General features: G+C 47.0%; 1 protein-coding gene across 3 annotated transcripts in view; it reads right to left on the bottom strand.

Moving 5' to 3' along the window:
• LOC126996243 (transmembrane protein 198-like) overlaps window positions 1–17170 on the bottom strand; it is a 79804-nt gene that overhangs the window by 5190 nt on the left and 57444 nt on the right. For 2 of the 3 annotated variants that reach the window (XM_050856612.1, XM_050856613.1), the window contains 6 exons: window positions 16168–16387; window positions 15518–15727; window positions 9996–10236; window positions 9529–9691; window positions 8282–8441; window positions 4347–4480 (listed from right to left, as the gene is read on the bottom strand). In XM_050856612.1, coding sequence (XP_050712569.1) covers window positions 4347–4480; window positions 8282–8441; window positions 9529–9691; window positions 9996–10236; window positions 15518–15719 — 900 coding nt within the window. In that variant the 5' untranslated portion in view covers window positions 15720–15727; window positions 16168–16387. Of the gene's footprint in view, window positions 1–4193; window positions 4481–8281; window positions 8442–9528; window positions 9692–9995; window positions 10237–15517; window positions 15728–16167; window positions 16388–17170 lie in introns of all 3 variants that reach the window. The other variant, XR_007751121.1, reaches the window with a different exon arrangement.

The raw sequence follows: 17170 nt of genomic DNA, 5'->3' as shown, positions 1-17170 counted from the left end.
TAGGCTACCAGTGAAGGCCAAATCCTTGCCAATCGCAGTGGACGGGTTAACCATCAACAGTTCACTATAGGATAATGGCCTTTCCTAAGATCTTCTAGCTCTCCCTGTCCCTGTCTGATGTTGGCATACTCCTCCCTGTTCAGGCTAATGCTCTGATTCCATTTCTTCACCTGTTTCTCTGTCTGGTGTTAGTGTACTCCACCCTGCCCCAGCAAAGGTTCTAATTTCACCTCTTCACCAGGTACTCTGTCTGGTGTTAGTGTACTCCACCCTGCCCCAGCAAAGGTTCTAATTTCACCTCTTCACCAGGTACTCTGTCTGGTGTTAGTGTACTCCATCCTACCCCAGCAAAGGTTCTAATTGCACCTCTTCACCAGGTACTCTGTCTGGGGTTAGGGTACTCCACCCTGCCCCAGCAAAGGTTCTAATTGCACCTCTTCACCAGGTACTCTGTCTGGGGTTAGTGTACTCCACCCTGCCCCAGCAAAGGTTCTAATTGCACCTCTTCACCAGGTACTCTGTCTGGTGTCTGTGTACTCCACCCTGCCCCAGCAAAGGTTCTAATTGCACCTCTTCATCTCTTGTCCTCCCAGATTTTGAAAATTCTTACACATGGAGAACTAGATCCCCCATCCAGGACTTGTTAAGGTTCAAGATGGGTTACAGCCTCTAACACTGCACACAGTCCTATGGAATCATGGTCATATACTTTTAATTCCACCATGAAAAATTAATACAACAAACTACACAATATAAACCTCAAAAAACTGCAGAACAAGTGAACACAAAGAAATCATGTTTAGACAGCTGTGAACACCTCACTCACTCACTCAGAACTTCTACAAGCAACAGTGACAAACAAAAATCAGAAACAACAGCAGGAAACCAGAGAGCAGCAGCCCAGCCCCTCACCAGGACACTCCAGGGAACACAAAGATAACTGTGGCTCACTTAGTCCAGGTGGAAGGGATAGCAATGACATTTCAGGTTACGGCTTGACTACTGAGTTGAGATGATGAGTCTTGTGCTGGACCCACTCAGAGAAAGCCAATGGAAGGTGTGTTTCTGTTTCCTTCACAGCGAGGGGCCGGGTGGCACAGTGCCGCCCCCTCATTACAAGGTTTGGAAAGGCCCCATTGCCTAGAGTTGTGGCATAGTTTGGCTTTTTACTAATATTTCTGAGATGGAGTTAATTAGAAGTGTTACATTTTCAGAGTTAAGGCGACATTTTACAAACTCAAACATAAAAATGAAATAAAAATCAACAAAACCAATTAACCACATCATGAAAAACAGGTCAAAAAGACAAATGAGTCACATCACTGCTAATGAAACACCACTTTTAAAAAATCTGGCAGAGACCTTCCTGCCACCTGCCACCACCACCCTGGGAATGATGCAGGGCATTAGCTTCTGTGTGGCAATAATTCCAACCATCTCCCAAAGAAGTCAAAATAAAGGTTCTATATCAACCATTTACTGATAAAAATAGAGATTGAAACCTCGAGGCCTGGCATCTTTCTTGGAAAAATCCTGGCCGGGCCCAGCAAGGCGAGGCACCCACCAACCCTCACTGTGATGGACTCAGCTCACCACACTGCTCAGAGTCACTCAGCATAGAGGTGGACTTGCCAAAATGTCTTACCTTAGCTTAACAAAGTCACTAACGCAACGCACGGTCCACAGAGTGTGTGTGTGTGTGCTGGTGGCTGGAGGGAGACTTTTCCTACACTTTGAGAAGCAATGCTAAAGGTTGGCTTGCAGAGCTACATAGCTAAGTACAGAAACTTCAAAAATATAATGGAAAACAACTTAAAAATTACAAAAACTTAAAAATTAAAAAACAAAAACTTCAAACAATACATGCCCAACCATGCAGCAGGAAACAGTTCATGCAGCAACAAAGGAAGGCACCGGGCACACAGCAAACACCACACCCGTGACACACACACACACACACACACACACACACACACACACACACACATACACACTCTCCCGCACCAGAGTGGACAACAAACCTTTCACTGAGAGTCTGTCAAGGCAAGGCAACGGCCATGCTTCAACTGCAGGCCAAAAATAAACAAATAATGCCGTGCAGGAGAAGCAATCCAATCATGTTTAGGTGGCCACTGAGAACCCAGGTAACCTTAGCTACTCAACTCCTTACAGAAACATAACCAGAAGCATTACGGGGAACTGATGCATAGAGGCGAGTGTCAAGTGTACGGATAACACACAGCAATTCATCACCATAGTCCCTGTTCATGTCATACACATTATTTCTTACAAGTCATTAGAAATCAGAGTAAATTGACCTCTCTTTTGGCCACTCTGTACTTTTGTCTGTTGTGGGAGCGGTGAGTAGCAGGCTTTTCTTTTTTTTCTACACTCTTTTTGTTGCCCTTAAAAAAAAAAATTAAAAAAAAGTCTTCACTAGTATATAGAGAGTGATTAATGACGAGAACATTTTAGTCCATGAGTGAGAAAATGCTGTACTGTTTTGTGAGTGACCAAGAAGCCATTATTTCTTACAAGTCATTACAAACCAGAGAATTGAACGTCTACACCAGCATATATAAAGTGATTGATGACAAGAACATTTTAGTCCATGAGTGACAAAATGCTGTACTGTTTTGTGAGTGACCAAGAAGCCGTCAGGAGCCCAACAGACAGGAGGGACATGAAGCAAAGGTCTGTCTTTCTGTCGGCAACTCACACGGGTGCTGGCGTGAGTTGACCTGTGTGTGCCTCGCCAGGGAGGGGTCAAATCTGTAGGGGGCTGAGGGGAAGGACATGCAGGTCAGCTCTACAAGTCAGCACAATGGTCTTATAGGAACCCAAAGCAAGCAACTCAGCAAGTATTTCAGCCTGTATAATATTATAATCCATGGTCTGATCCAATGGGCAGACTTGAAACACTTTTTTTTTACATCAAAGAAAACGGAACAAGGGCAACAAAATGAGTGAAAAAAAAATGCTACTTGCCACTCCCATAAAAGATAACAGTTAAGAGAAGCCAAGAGAGCAGTCAATTTCTGTCATAAAGTATTCAAGGGACAGACTTCAAACACACTGATCTTGCAATTACTCATATGATTTCAGCCTGTATGATATGTGACTCTGAGGAAACTAAGAACTTGTGACACTATACAAGAAGTTACTTTAGTCTTGATGCTTTATAGATCAAACTTGGAGAGCTGCTTGGTTTGAGTGCTTAGAAAACCATTGTGTTGGACTGAGAAACTGACCCACGATGGAAGGAAAGCAGAGGAGAAAGACGAAGAAGAAGAGGGGAGAGTGGGTGAGAGGAGGCAGTCTGTGGATGGCCGAGGCAAAGAAATGAGGGTCTGTACGTCACCTGAGAAGAGGCAGAGGGCAAGGACATGATGAAGAGAGAAAAGCAGAAGAAAATGATAAAGAAGGAGAGGGGAGAGTGGATGAGAGGAGGCAGTCTGTGGATGGCCGAGGCAAAGAAATGAGGGTTTGTACACCACCTGAGAAGAGGCAGAGGGCAAGGACATGATGAAGAGAGAGAAGCAGAAGAAAATGATAAAGAAGAAGAAGGGAGAGTGTGTGAGAGGAGGCAGTCTGTGGATGGCCGAGGCAAAGAAATGAGGGTCTGTACGTCACCTGAGAAGAGGCAGAGGGCAAGGACATGATGAAGAGAGAAAAGCAGAAGAAAATGATAAAGAAGGAGAGGGGAGAGTGGATGAGAGGAGGCAGTCTGTGGATGGCCGAGGCAAAGAAATGAGGGTCTGTACGTCACCTGAGAAGAGGCAGAGGGCAAGGACATGATAGAGAGAGAAAAGCAGAAGAAAATGATATAGAAGAGGAGGTGAAAGTGGATGAGAGGAGGCAGTCTGTGGATGGCCGAGGCAAAGAAATGAGGGTCTGTACACCACCTGAGATGTAGGAGGAAGAAGGAAAAGAGCAGGTGAGGGAGATAAGAAGGAGGAGGAAGTGAATGTGTGTGTGTGAGGGCAGTCAGAGGATGGTCAGGGCAAAGAATGAGGGTCTGTATGGCACCTGAGATGTAGGAGGAGGAGGGAAAAGAGCAGGAGAGGAAGGCAGTGAGGAGTGTGCATATGTGTGTGTGTGTGTGTGTGTGTGTGTGTGTGTGTGTGTGTGTGTGTGTGTGTGTGAGGGCAGTCAGTACACGGTCAAAACGAACAAGTGAGTGTTTTCATTACCTTCTGCCCGCCTGGCCCTCACGACGAAACAACACCAGTTAGTGAGTGTGCCACCACCACCACCAGACACCAACCAGCGCGGCGACACCAGGGCCAACACCGCTATGCCTGGCTAACAGTGGTATACCTCAGATCCGACACTGGCATATTCACCTGGCTGATGATGTCCCCGTGGGCGGTACGGACTTGATACAAATACCGATATTTCTTCTGTCGCAGCTCAGCACGGGCCTCGCGACTTCTCAAGCGCTGCAGGTTCACACTTCTGGTCTTTTTCGAGGGCACCACTGTAGGGAGGGGAGGAGGTGAGACACAGGTACTGGGGAGGGGTGGGGAGGCGCAGGGGAGAAGGGACGTTAGTATAGGAAGGGTAGGAGGTAAGACACAGGTACTGGGGAGAGGTGGGGAGGTGCTGGGGTGAGGTGAGGAGGAGGAGAGAGGTATTACAGCTGTGGGGAGGAAAGGAGGGGAGACACTGGCATTGGGGAGGGGTCGGGAGGTGCTGGAGAGAAGGGACGTTACCATAGGAAGGGGAGGAGGGGAGATACAGGCACTGGGGAGAGATGGGGAGGTGGAGGAGGGGAGAAACACAGGTCACAAAGGCACAAGTATGAACACAGGTATTGAGGGGAAGAGATATACAGGTACTGGGCATAGAATCATAGAGGTGCTGGTGCTTGTAGGGAAGGCTGGGGAAGAGGGAAATAGTCTCGTGGGAATTATGGGGAAGGAACACAGGTCACACAGGTACAGGGAGGGATGGACACAGGTATTGAGGGGAGGAGATATACAGGTACAGGGAGGGATGGACACGGGTATTGAGGGGAGGAGATATACAGGTACAGGGAGGGAGGGACACGGGTATTGAAAGGAGGAGATATACGGGTACAGGGAGGGAGGGACACAGGTATTGAGGGGAGGAGATATACAGGTACAGGGAGGGATGGACACGGGTATTGAGGGGAGGAGATATACGGGTACAGGGAGGGAGGGACACGGGTATTGAGGGGAGGAAACACACAGGTAGAAAGAGGAGGAAAAAAGGAAAGACTCTCACAGATTTGGGGAAGAAAACAATGCACTTGAAACTTTGTAATAAAGAAACACACACACACACACACACACACACACACACACACACACACACACACACACACACACACACACACAAAAACACACACACAGATACATAAACAAATATATGAATAAATAAGTATAATAGATAAAATAAAGATGTTACGGAAAGGAACAAAATTTAAACAACGTGAGTAGTACATGTATCATCATAAAACAAACAAACAAACAAACATACTATACATAAAACATACAGTAAGAAACACCAACATACTAACACACACACACACACACACACACACACACTCACCAAGACAAACAGTTTACATGTCAACAACTAGTATGTGTTTATTATGATATTATTATGGGATTTTACCACATAACTGAAGGGAAAAACGGGTCAGACATCACGTCACATCAGGTCACATTCTTCAGACATTTCAGCGCCCACTTACGTAAACACATTTTGACAAGGCTTTCATAGGGGTTTTGGGCATTTCCAGGGGTAGTTTTTAGGCTTTTGTGGGAGTTTTGGGCATTTCTAGGGGTAGTTTTTAGGCTTTTGTGGGAGTTTTGGGCATTTCCAGGGGTAGTTTTTAGGCTTTTGTGGGAGTTTTGGGCATTTCCAGGGGTAGTTTTATGACCCTGGTGGTAGTTTGACAAGGCTTTCGTAGGAGTTTTGGGCATTTCCAGGGGTAGTTTTTAGGCTTTTGTGGGAGTTTTGGGCATTTCCTGGGGTAGCTTTATGACCCTGGTGGTAGTTTGACCCTTCTTCTGCACCATGAATGTAAGGAAACACTCATGAGAGCCTGATTAGTTTCCTTTTTGGCCTTTGAGAATAGTTGGGTCATATTGCTAAAGGATTTCGACACTCAAGTACCCACATTTCACAAGGCTTTCATGGGAGTTGTGGGCATTTCCAGGGGCAGCTTTATGAGCCTGGTGGTAGTTTGACATGGCTTTCGTAGGAGTTGTGGGCATTTCCAGGGGCAGCTTTATGACCCTGGTGGTAGTTTGACATGGCTTTCGTAGGAGTTGTGGGCATTTCCAGGGGCAGCTTTATGAGCCTGGTGGTAGTTTGACATGGCTTTCATAGGAGTTGTGGGCATTTCCATGGGTAGCTTTATGAGCCTGGTGGTAGTTTGACATGGCTTTCATAGGAGTTGTGGGCATTTCCATGGGTAGCTTTATGAGCCTGGTGGTAGTTTGACATGGCTTTCGTAGGAGTTGTGGGCATTTCCAGGGGCAGCTTTATGACCCTGGTGGCAGTTTGACATGGCTTTCGTAGGATTTGTGGGCATTTCCAGGGGCAGCTTTATGACCCTGGTGGTAGTTTGACATGGCTTTCGTAGGAGTTGTGGGCATTTCCAAGGGCAGCTTTATTACCTTGGTGGTAGTTTGACCCTTCCTCTGTACCATGACTCTAAGAAAACACTCATTAGAACCTGCTTAACCCCTTCGCTCCGGCAACACTGGCGTCACCGTTAGTCCTCTTCTAAAGCTCTTAATCCTCTTCCATTTCCTCTTAATCCTCTTCTAAATCTCTTAAGAGGAAATGGAAGAGGATTAAGAGGAATTTAGAGGAGGATTGAGAGGTTTTGAAGAGGATTAATCCTCTTCCATTTCCTCTTGACCCTTTCCATACTGTGACGCTGACGTCTGCATCATGGATGGAAAGGGTTAACCTCCTTCTCGGCCTTTGAAAATAGTTGACGTGAGAGAGAGAGAGAGAGAGAGAGAGAGAGAGAGAGAGAGAGAGAGAGAGAGAGAGAGAGAGAGAGAGAGAGAGAGAGAGAGAGAGAGAGAGAGAGAGAGAGAGAGAGAGAGAGAGAGAGAGAGAGAGAGAGAGAGAGAGAGAGAGAGAGAGAGAGAGAGAGAGAGAGAGAGAGAGAGAGAGAGAGAGAGAGAGAGAGAGAGAGAGAGAGAGAGAGAGAGAGAGAGAGAGAGAGAGAGAGAGAGAGAGAGAGAGAGAGAGAGAGAGAGAGAGAGAGAGAGAGAGAGAGAGAGAGAGAGAGAGAGAGAGAGAGAGAGAGAGAGAGAGAGAGAGAGAGAGAGAGAGAGAGAGAGAGAGAGAGAGAGAGAGAGAGAGAGAGAGAGAGAGAGAGAGAGAGAGAGAGAGAGAGAGAGAGAGAGAGAGAGAGAGTGAGAGAGAGAGAGAGAGAGAGAGAGAGAGAGAGAGAGAGAGAGAGAGAGAGAGAGAGAGAGAGAGAGAGAGAGAGAGAGAGAGAGAGAGAGAGAGAGAGAGAGAGAGAGAGAGAGAGAGAGAGAGAGAGAAGAGGAGAGAGAGAGAGAGAGAGAGAGAGAGAGAGAGAGAGAGAGAGAGAGAGAGAGAGAGAGAGAGAGAGAGAGAGAGAGAGAGAGAGAGAGAGAGAGAGAGAGAGAGAGAGTAGAGAGAGACAACCTTTTGATTTTTTTTTTGGTCTTTCTTGTTCTTAAGGTCAACCTAAATGCAGCCAACAGAGACCCAAGATAATGCCTAACCTGATATCTAGCTTGGAGGAGGAGGAGGAGGAGGAGGAGGAGGAGGAGGAGGAGGAGGAGGAGGTGGTTAAGTGTGTTGTAAAGTTTATCAAGTTCGGAAGCCAAGTGTTTGTTTGAATTTGTGATTCCTTGGTGTGTGTGTGTGTGTGTGTGTGTGTGTGTGTGTGTGTGTGTGTGTGTGTGTGTGTGTGTGTGTGTGTGTGTGTGTGTTTGCTTAGTCAAATTATACATGACCTGAGCTAAATTTGTGTCATCCTGTCTCCATATCTATCATTATCCAGCCTTTTCTTTCTCTCTTTCTTTCTTTCTATCTACCCAATACAAACTTTCATAGCTCTGTATATATTTCTCTTTCTTTCTTTCTTTTTTTTTTTTTTAGTGTGTGTGTGTGTGTGTGTGTGGTTGGTTCCATCTCTATTATTATCCAGCCTTTTCTTTCTTTCTTTCTTTCTATCTGTACAAACCTTCATAACTATTTTTTTTTTTTGTGTGTGTGTGTGTGTGTGTGCGTGTGTGGATGCGGCAAGACTCACACTGCTGGTGGTAGATGCCCCGGCCTGTGATGCGCCACTGGGTCAGACTCCCGATGACCACCATGAACGGCCACACCCCCAGGATCATCCACGAGAACCAACACGGCCGCTCACTCTCCACCACCTTGAGCCGGTCGCCAAACCAATTCACCATCAGGAACTGCAAAGACGGGTGGCGGTGAAGGTGGAAACGTGGTGGAAGCGGGACGTGGAGCAGGAAAACCATACTGTATAATGTGGATTGGCCATGGAGGAAGAAACTGGTGTAGGGATGAGATGGTAGAGGATAACTATACTGTTTAATGAGGGTAGCTGTGAGGCAGGGACATGGTACAGGTGGGAGGAAAACTATACTGTATAATGTGAACTGAAGACCCATTTTTTACAGCAAGGTAGGGAAGTCAAGGCAAAACAACAGAGTAGCAACAAAAAATCCCTCTGGACAGGCCAAGAGAGGTCAGTTTCAAGTCCTTCCTATGGTGAAATTACGGGGCAGGAACCCATGCTGTATAATGTCAACTGAAGACCCTTTTTTTACAGCGAGGGAGGCAGCTCAAGGGCAAAACAACAGAGTAGCAACAAAAAATCACTCTGGACAGGCCAAGAGAGGTCAGTTTCGGGTCCTCCCTATGGTGAAATTACGGGACAGGAACCCATGCTGTATAACGTGAAATGATCCTTTTTTTAATAGCAAGGGAGGGAAATCAAGGCAAAACAACAGAGTAGCAACAAAAAATCCCTCTGGACAGGCCATGAGAGGTCAGTTTCGGGTCCTCCCTAGGGTGAAATTACGGGACAGGAACCCATGCTGTATAATGTGAAATGATCCTTTTTTTACAGCGAGGGAGGCAGCTCAAGGGCAAAAAAAAAAAAAAAAAAAACTGCAATGAAAAAACCTCCCAGACACTGCTCGGACATCAGAAAAAAACAAGAGCCCTTCAGAATAGTAGTTTCCATGTAAATATTAGTCCAGGAAACTTGACCATCAAAATCTATATCCTACCAAGAGGCCTTCCCTAGGGTACTCCTGTATACAAACATGGTAAGAGATTTCTTTGTTAACTTTTTAATTTTGAGGTGAGGAAGGAAGGCACCCCCTCCCATAAGCCAGCCTCTAAAAGTCCCTCCATTCCAGCTGTGCCACCTCAGAGATTTTTTTATAACTCTCCTAATTTTCATGTGGGGAAGGAAGGCCCCCCCATAAGTCCCTCTGCCCCAGTCATGCCACCTCAGACGCCTTCCTGTACCTTCTCTATGAAATAATCGAGTGTTGCCGACATGATGGCTCCTCCGCTGATGGCCGTGCCCAGGATGGTGAGCCCCTTCTGGAAGTACAGCGTCATGATGGCCAGCAGCAGCCCCGACGCCAGCAGGATGCCCACCACCGGCCACACGCTGCTCGGCACCCACCTGGAACACGAGGACAACTCTTAGCCAGGAAAATGTGACCCACCTCATGTGGAAAGCCGCCCACACTCACTCCTTTCTCTCTCTCTCTCTCTCTCTCACACACACACACACACACACACACACACACACATTCTCTCTCTCTCTCTCTCTCTCTCTCTCTCTCTCTCTCTCTCTCTCTCTCACAATCTCCCTCTCCCTCTTTCTTTCTCTCTCCCTCCTCTTGTTTTATTTTGCCTTTCTCTTCCTCATTCGCTTGTTCTTATTTTCCTTTTCTTCTCTCTCTCTCTCTCTCTCTCTCTCTCACCACTTGTAGGCTATGGCGATGCCGGCCACGCCCAGGAAGAGCCCCGTGTGCAGGCCGGTCATGAACAAGCCGACATACTGCACCAGCATCGTGATGAGGCCGAACATGACCCCCGCGCCCAGAGCCACGCCTGCGTTGCCCAGGAGCGGCAGCAGGTCCTCACTCAGGCAGATGAGGTACACCACCACCGAGGCGAAGATGAACCCCGTCAGGAACATCACGGCCTTGAAACATCGATAGCCTGGAAGGAAAAAGAACATAAGTCAAATTTCTGGCCTTGAAACATGGATAGCCTGGAAGGAAAAAGAACTTCAGTCAAATTTCTGGCCTTGAAACATCGATAGCCAGGAAGGAGAAAGAACGTAAGTCAAATTTCTGGCCTTGAAACAGAACGTAAGTCAAATTTCTGGCCTTGAAACAGAACGTAAGTCAAATTTCTGGCCTTGAAGCAAAACGTAAGTCAAATTTCTGGCCCTGAAACATTGATACCCAGGAAGGTAAAGGAACGTAAGTCAAATTTCTTGTGCAGGAACTTGGTAAAAACTGATTTGTAAAGAGAGGCATATCGGGTGAGTGAGTATTGGAGCGAGAGAGTCGGAAGTAGCAGGACTGAATGTGCTGAGAGGGAGTGCCAGAACAGGGAGAGATGGAGACACTTTTGCTGCGGCCACCCCCTGGAGGGAAGTTCCTGTAAGGCAGCAGGGCGGCGGAGATATAGATAGATAGATAAATAGGCATATCGTGTTACTATCTAAAGAACCTCACAAATATGCCGTGGCCTTAAAACACTGATAGCCTGAAAATAAAGAACACAAGTCAATCTTCATGTATGAGAACTTGGTAAAGACGGATTTGTAAAGATACACAGATCGAGTTACTGTCTGTTGAGGTAGAGGGCAGAAGATCACCAGGAAGGCCAAGGAAGACATGGAGAAGGGCGGTGGAGGAAGATATGAGGAGGCTGAACATCATGGAAGAAATGGCTATGGACCGGCACCAGTGGAGGAGGCTCATATCCCGTCCAACCCCACTATAGGGAATAAATGGACGTTAAACAATGATGATGATGATGATGATGATGATGAATGATTACTGTCTGAAGAACCTCATAAATACGCCAAGGCCTTAAAACACCAATAGCCTGCAACAAAGACCTGAACAAATGTCAAATCATGTGCCAGAACTTAATAGACGGATTTGTAGAGACAGAACAATTGTCTCAGAACAACGAGAATATATAGTAGAAAGGTGATGAATTAAATCTGCATGTTTTCTAGAGTTACCCTTAGAAATTCTGGTTATACTGATAAAATAAGGGAGCTAAAAGATACTCACATCAGGTTACTGTCTTAGGAATCTCACAAACACCTCCTCTGAACACACCGCAAACCTGAGCGATATAAATGCAGGCAAATGTATCCTTGAACCCATCTGTCCTGGCTCCATACCACATCTTAACTCCTTGACTGTGGATTTCCTACAAGAAGACATCACCAAGCTACAGGAATGGAACAAAAAGTGGCTGCTACAATTCAACGAAGAAATATGTAAAGTCCTGCACCTTGGGAGGGGATATCCAGCATTCCAATACCACATGGGAAACACTCCACTATCCACCACAGAGGCAGAGAAAGACCTGGGAGTGTATGTTACCAGGCTACCAGTGAAGGGATATCCAGCACACCAGCACCACATGGGAAACACTCCACTATCCACCACAGAGGCAGAGAAAGACCTGGGAGTATATGTTACCAGGCTACCAGTGAAGGGATATCCAGCATTCCAATACCACATGGGAAACACTCCACTATCCACCACAGAGGCAGAGAAAGACCTGGGAGTGTATGTTATCAGGCTACCAGTGAAGGGATATCCAGCATACCAGTACCACATGGGAAACACTCCACTATCCACCACAGAGGCAGAGAAAGACCTGGGAGTATATGTTACCAGGCTACCAGCGAAGGCCAAATCCGTGCCAATCCCAGCGGACAGGTTAAACACATCAATCCCTTTCACCTCCAACATCCACATCTTCCATCTGTCCTGTCCTGCTCCACATCACACCACATCAATCATTCCCTCTAGACTCTGCTTCCACTTACTCCATCCACACCACCCCTTGAATGCAAACCCTGTCACCTTCTCTGGTAATTCACATCTTCCTATCTCTCCTCCTCCTCCTCCTCCTCTGTCTCCCCTTCACTCCCTTTCCCATTCCATAGAGACTTCCCTTCCCACCATACCACCATCTCCTCCTTTCCTTCCCTTCCCTTCAATTCACCTTCACCTCCCATCATTCCACCATCTCCTCCTCCTTTCCCTTCCCTTCCCATTCCATAGACTTCCCTACCCATCACAACATTTCCCCTTCCTTCCCTTCCCTTCACCCCCTTTCCCCTTCCCTACAGACTTCCCTTCCCACCATACCACCTCTGACCTCCTTTCCCTTCCCTTCCATAGACTTTCCTTCCCACCATTCCACCTCTCCTTCCTTTCCCATTCCATAGAGACATCCTTCCCACCATACCACCTCCTCCTCCTCCTCCTCCACCTCATGTAACCCCCTCACCCTCAACCTCCTCCTCTCCCATTCATCGCATTTCTCCCTCCTCCTCCTCCTCCTCCCTTCTTTCCATTGTGGTGTTGAGTATCACTTTAAGGCAGGCGGTAAAGGTGACAGGTGGTTTCAGGTGGCTCCAGGTGTGACGCAGGTGTGGGATGAAGAGGGAGAGCAGGAGGGCGCCAAGTGCCCGGCTGCTGAACCTCGATAAACGTGATTTGGAAAGGTTATGTTAAAGGGGAAAGAATTAAGAAGAAAATAAATAATAGATAAATAATAATGATAAATGAAGACGGAAAGAAGACAGAAGAAATAAATAAAGATAGAAAGAAAGGGAAAAAATATATATAGACAGCAATGAAATTTTAAATGGGTAGATTATTAGAAAGAAAGAGGAAGAAAGAAAGAAAGAAATATATATAGCTACAAGAGCCATGAAAGTAGATATGGACAGACAGAAACACACACACACACATACACACACACACAGACCCCTCCCCTCCTCCCCCAACACACACGCTATAAGAGAGAGAGAGAGAGAGACGAGGTTGCGGGACCCGAGTTTTGCACTAATTTCAAATCCTGGCGGCCCCGTTTTCTCCCTGTCCCGTATTGATCCAACGCCGCGACCCACTTTCCAGGGCAGTCAGCAGAATCCTTTGTCAGGGGCTGAGGGCGGCATGCTGGGACGCTGCCACAACCCACTTCCAAAGGCCAAAAAGTAGACCAGTCGGGTTCCAACGAGTGTTTCTTTAGGTTCATGGTACAGAGGAAGGGTCGAACTACCACCTGGGACTACCTGGGTCATGAAGCTCCCTCTGGAAATGCCTGTAACTCCTACGAAAGCCTTGTCAAATACGTGTTCTGGCGCTTCCACCCCGCACACCACCCATTTCCAAAGGCCAAAAGGTAGACCAGTCGGGTTCCAATGTGTGTTTCTTTAGGTTCGCGGTACAGAGGAAGGGTCAAACTACCACATGGGTCATGAAGCTCCCTCTGGAAATGCCTATAACTCCCACGAAAGCCTTGTCAAATACGTGTTCTGGCGCTTACACTTCTCACATCAACTACTTTCAAAGGCCAAAAAGTAGACCAGTCGGGTTCTAATGAGTGTTTCTTTAGGTTCACGGTACAGAGGAGGGATCGAACTACCACCAGGGTCATAAAGCTACCCCTGGAAATGCACTAAACTCCCACGAAAGCCTTGTCAAATACGTGTTTAAGATACGACCCTCGTGGCTGGGCGGCCTGGGATATCGCGGGTCTGAATGGAAGAGAACCCACGGGCGAGACCTAAAGGGAGTCGCCAAGGGCTGTAGGGCGTCTCAAGTTCGCGTAGAAAGGATAAGCGAGATGTCTAGGTACTGTCTTCAGCGAGGAGGAGGAGGAGGAGGAGGAGGAGGAGGAATAAACAATACATAGAGGGTTACGAAATAGAGAATTGAAAAGTGATGTAAAGAAGAAGAAGAAGAAGAAGAAGAAGAAGAAGAAGAAAAAGAAGAAAAGAAGAAAAGAAGAAGAAGAAGAAAAAATAATAATAAAAAGAAAAAGAAAAAAATAAGAAACAAAGACGAAAAAGGGAGGAAGAGGAGGAGGAGGAGGAAGAGGAGGAGGAGGAGGAGGAGGAGATGGAAGGCCCCTCCCCCTCCCCACCCTTCCCTCAGTCATTCCCAAACCCCCGGGGCAGCGTCACCAGATCCGACAATTGACAAGATCTGGGTCACGCGAGGTCACGCTGACGATTGCAATACGAGAAACGAGATGACCTCAGGAAACTAGGTCACACGGCTTTAGAGGAGGAGGAGGAGGAGGAGGAGGAGGGGGGGGAGGAGGAATACCAATAAGAAAAGAAGTCAAGGAAGAGGACGAGGAGGAGGTAGAAAAAGAAAATAAGAGGAGGAGGAGGAGGAGGAGGAGGAAAACAAAAAAGAAGAAGAAGAGAAGAAGAAGAAAAAGAAAAAGAAGATGACGAGGAGGAAACAAAACTAGATAGAGGAGGAAGAAGAGGAGGAGGAGGAGGAGGAGGAGGAGGAGGAGGTGGAGGAGGAGGGAGAAGTACTACACCGAGAATGTGAATGAGCTCCTCCTCCTCCTCCTCCTCCTCTTTTTCCCCGTCTCTCTGTCCTCAATCTCTCCTGTCCATCTTCCCACTTCTCATCCCTCCTCCTCCTCCTCCTCCTCCTCCTCCTCCTCTTCCTCTTGTTCGTTCTCACATCTGTATCTTCCTTCTTTCCCTCTCTTCTTTTTTCTCTTTTTTTTCTACCTCTTCCTCCTCCTCCTCCTCATCTTTTTCCCATCTCTGCCTCTTCCTTCTTCTTCTCTTATTTCTCCTCTTCTTTCTACCTCCTCCTCCTCCTCCTCCTCCTTCTGCGCCACTTAAAGTCGATGGCCCAAGGCGGCGCTGCTGAAGGACCTCGCCGACTTGGGACACATTTTAGCCCGGCTCTGAACCCCTTAAACTTGAACAAAAGAAAGCACAGGCCGGAGCGACTCGACGGCTGTTATGGCATTGTGGGCGAGGCGGGAGGAGGAGAAGGAGGAGGAGGAGGAGGAGAAGGAGCAGAGAACCTATACTATAGCATCTTGGGAGAGCAAGGTCAGAAGGAGGATTAGTTTCTTTCTCTCTCTCTCTTTTCCTGACCCTTTCCTTCCCTTCCCTTTCCTTACCTTCCTTTTCCTTTCCTCCCCTTCCTTTCCTTTCCTTTTTTATTTCCTCTCGTCTTTCTTTCCCCTTTTTCCGTCTCTTTCTGTCTCATTTTCCTTACCCTTTCCTTCTCTCCCCTTCCCATCCCTCCCCTTCTCTTCCTCTCCCTCCCCTACCCTTCCCTTTCCTCTCCCTACCCTTCCCATCCTTCCCCTTCTCTTTCCATCCCTCCCTTACCCTTCCCTTCCTTTCCCTACCCTTCCCATCCCTCCCCTTCTCTTCCTCTCCCTCCCCTCCCCTTCCCTTTCCACTCACCGAAGAGGCTGTAGACGACGCCGAAGACGAGGAACATGCCGGAGATGACGGCGGTGACCACGTGGTATTCGTAATCCAAGGTTCGGCACTTCTCTTCCCACGTCAGGTTGGAGCGGGGGCCGGACCGGTCCTCCGCCGCCCACCACGGGTAGTCATAGCCGAACCCGCCGCCCCCTGGGTCATCCCCGCCCAGCCACGACATGCTGCACCCTGGGGGGAATGATGGGGTCAGTGTGGATGAGGGAAGGGGGGCGAGGAGCAGTGGGTATCTTCTAAACACAGCACTAACCACGGCAGACACTATAAATAAATTCGCCCGTGTCACTACAAGGATGGGGTCGTCTAAGTTCTAAGAGGTCCCTACAGACCCTACCAGCGCTATAGGCATAAAAAACTCCGTACTACAGCCTTATCAAATCACCATCACCACTACCTCCATCACCACCATCTTCTAAACACAGCACTAACCACGGCGGCCACTATAAATATAATTCGCCCGCGTCACTACCGGGCTGGGGTCGCTCAAGAGGTCCCTCCAGAGAGCCTACCAGCGCTATATAGGCATAAAAAGCTCCCTACTACAACCTTACCAAACACCATTACCATCAATCACCGTCACCCACATCACCACCATCACCACCATCACCCACCTTCACTATAGGAGCGAGGGAGCCGCCACCACCATCTTCACCACCACCAGCGTCACCATCACCACCACCACCGCCGCCGCCGCTCCGTCACCACCATCCCCTCGTCAGTGCGTCATGGCCACACGTCGCCGCTACGTCATGTCTGCGTCGGGGTTACGTTAAGGGTGCGTCGCGGGTTACAGCTGGGCCGGGCGCTGCCACCATTGTAACCGAGAGAAACCTGGGGAAAGAAACACGAGGATAAATATGAAATGCGTGAAGATAAATGAATAAACTGCAGATACGAGAAATAATAATGCATGAACAGAGAAATGGACATAAAGCCACCTGTTGTAAAAATAAGAGGAGAAATATAAATGCATAGATAGATATTGATAGATAGACAGATAAGTTACAGATATAATAAATACAAATGCGTGAAGATAAATAAATAAACTACAGATACGAGAAATAATAATGCATGAATAGAGAAATAGACATAAAACCACCTGTTGTAAAATTAAGAGGAGAAATATAATGGATAAATAGATATATAGATAGATAGACATAAGTTACAGATACAATAAATACAAATGCGTGAAGATAAATAAATAAACTACAGGTGCAAGAAACACTAATACCATGAATAGATAGACATAGAGCTACCTGTTGTAAAAATAAGAGGAGAAATATAAATGCATAGATAGATATATAGATAGATAGACAGACAGATCAATTACAGATACAATAGATATAAATGAGTGTATAGATAAGAGAAATGTCTGAATAGAGAGATAGATAGATAAAGTAGAGATACATTAGATATAAATACATGAATGGATGCTATTACTATTACTACTACTACTACTACTACTACTACTACTATTACTACTACTACTACTACGTCTACTACCATTACTACTGCTACTACTACTACTACTACTACTACCACCAAAACTTCAAATGACGCAAGAGGAGAGAAGAAAAGAAACAAAAGGAAACCACACCGAAAATATAAAAAAAA

The sequence above is a fragment of the Eriocheir sinensis genome, chromosome 9 (assembly GCF_024679095.1).
Source record: "Eriocheir sinensis breed Jianghai 21 chromosome 9, ASM2467909v1, whole genome shotgun sequence".
Taxonomy (NCBI): Eukaryota; Metazoa; Arthropoda; class Malacostraca; order Decapoda; family Varunidae; genus Eriocheir; species Eriocheir sinensis.
This window is presented reverse-complemented; position numbering and strand designations above follow the sequence as displayed.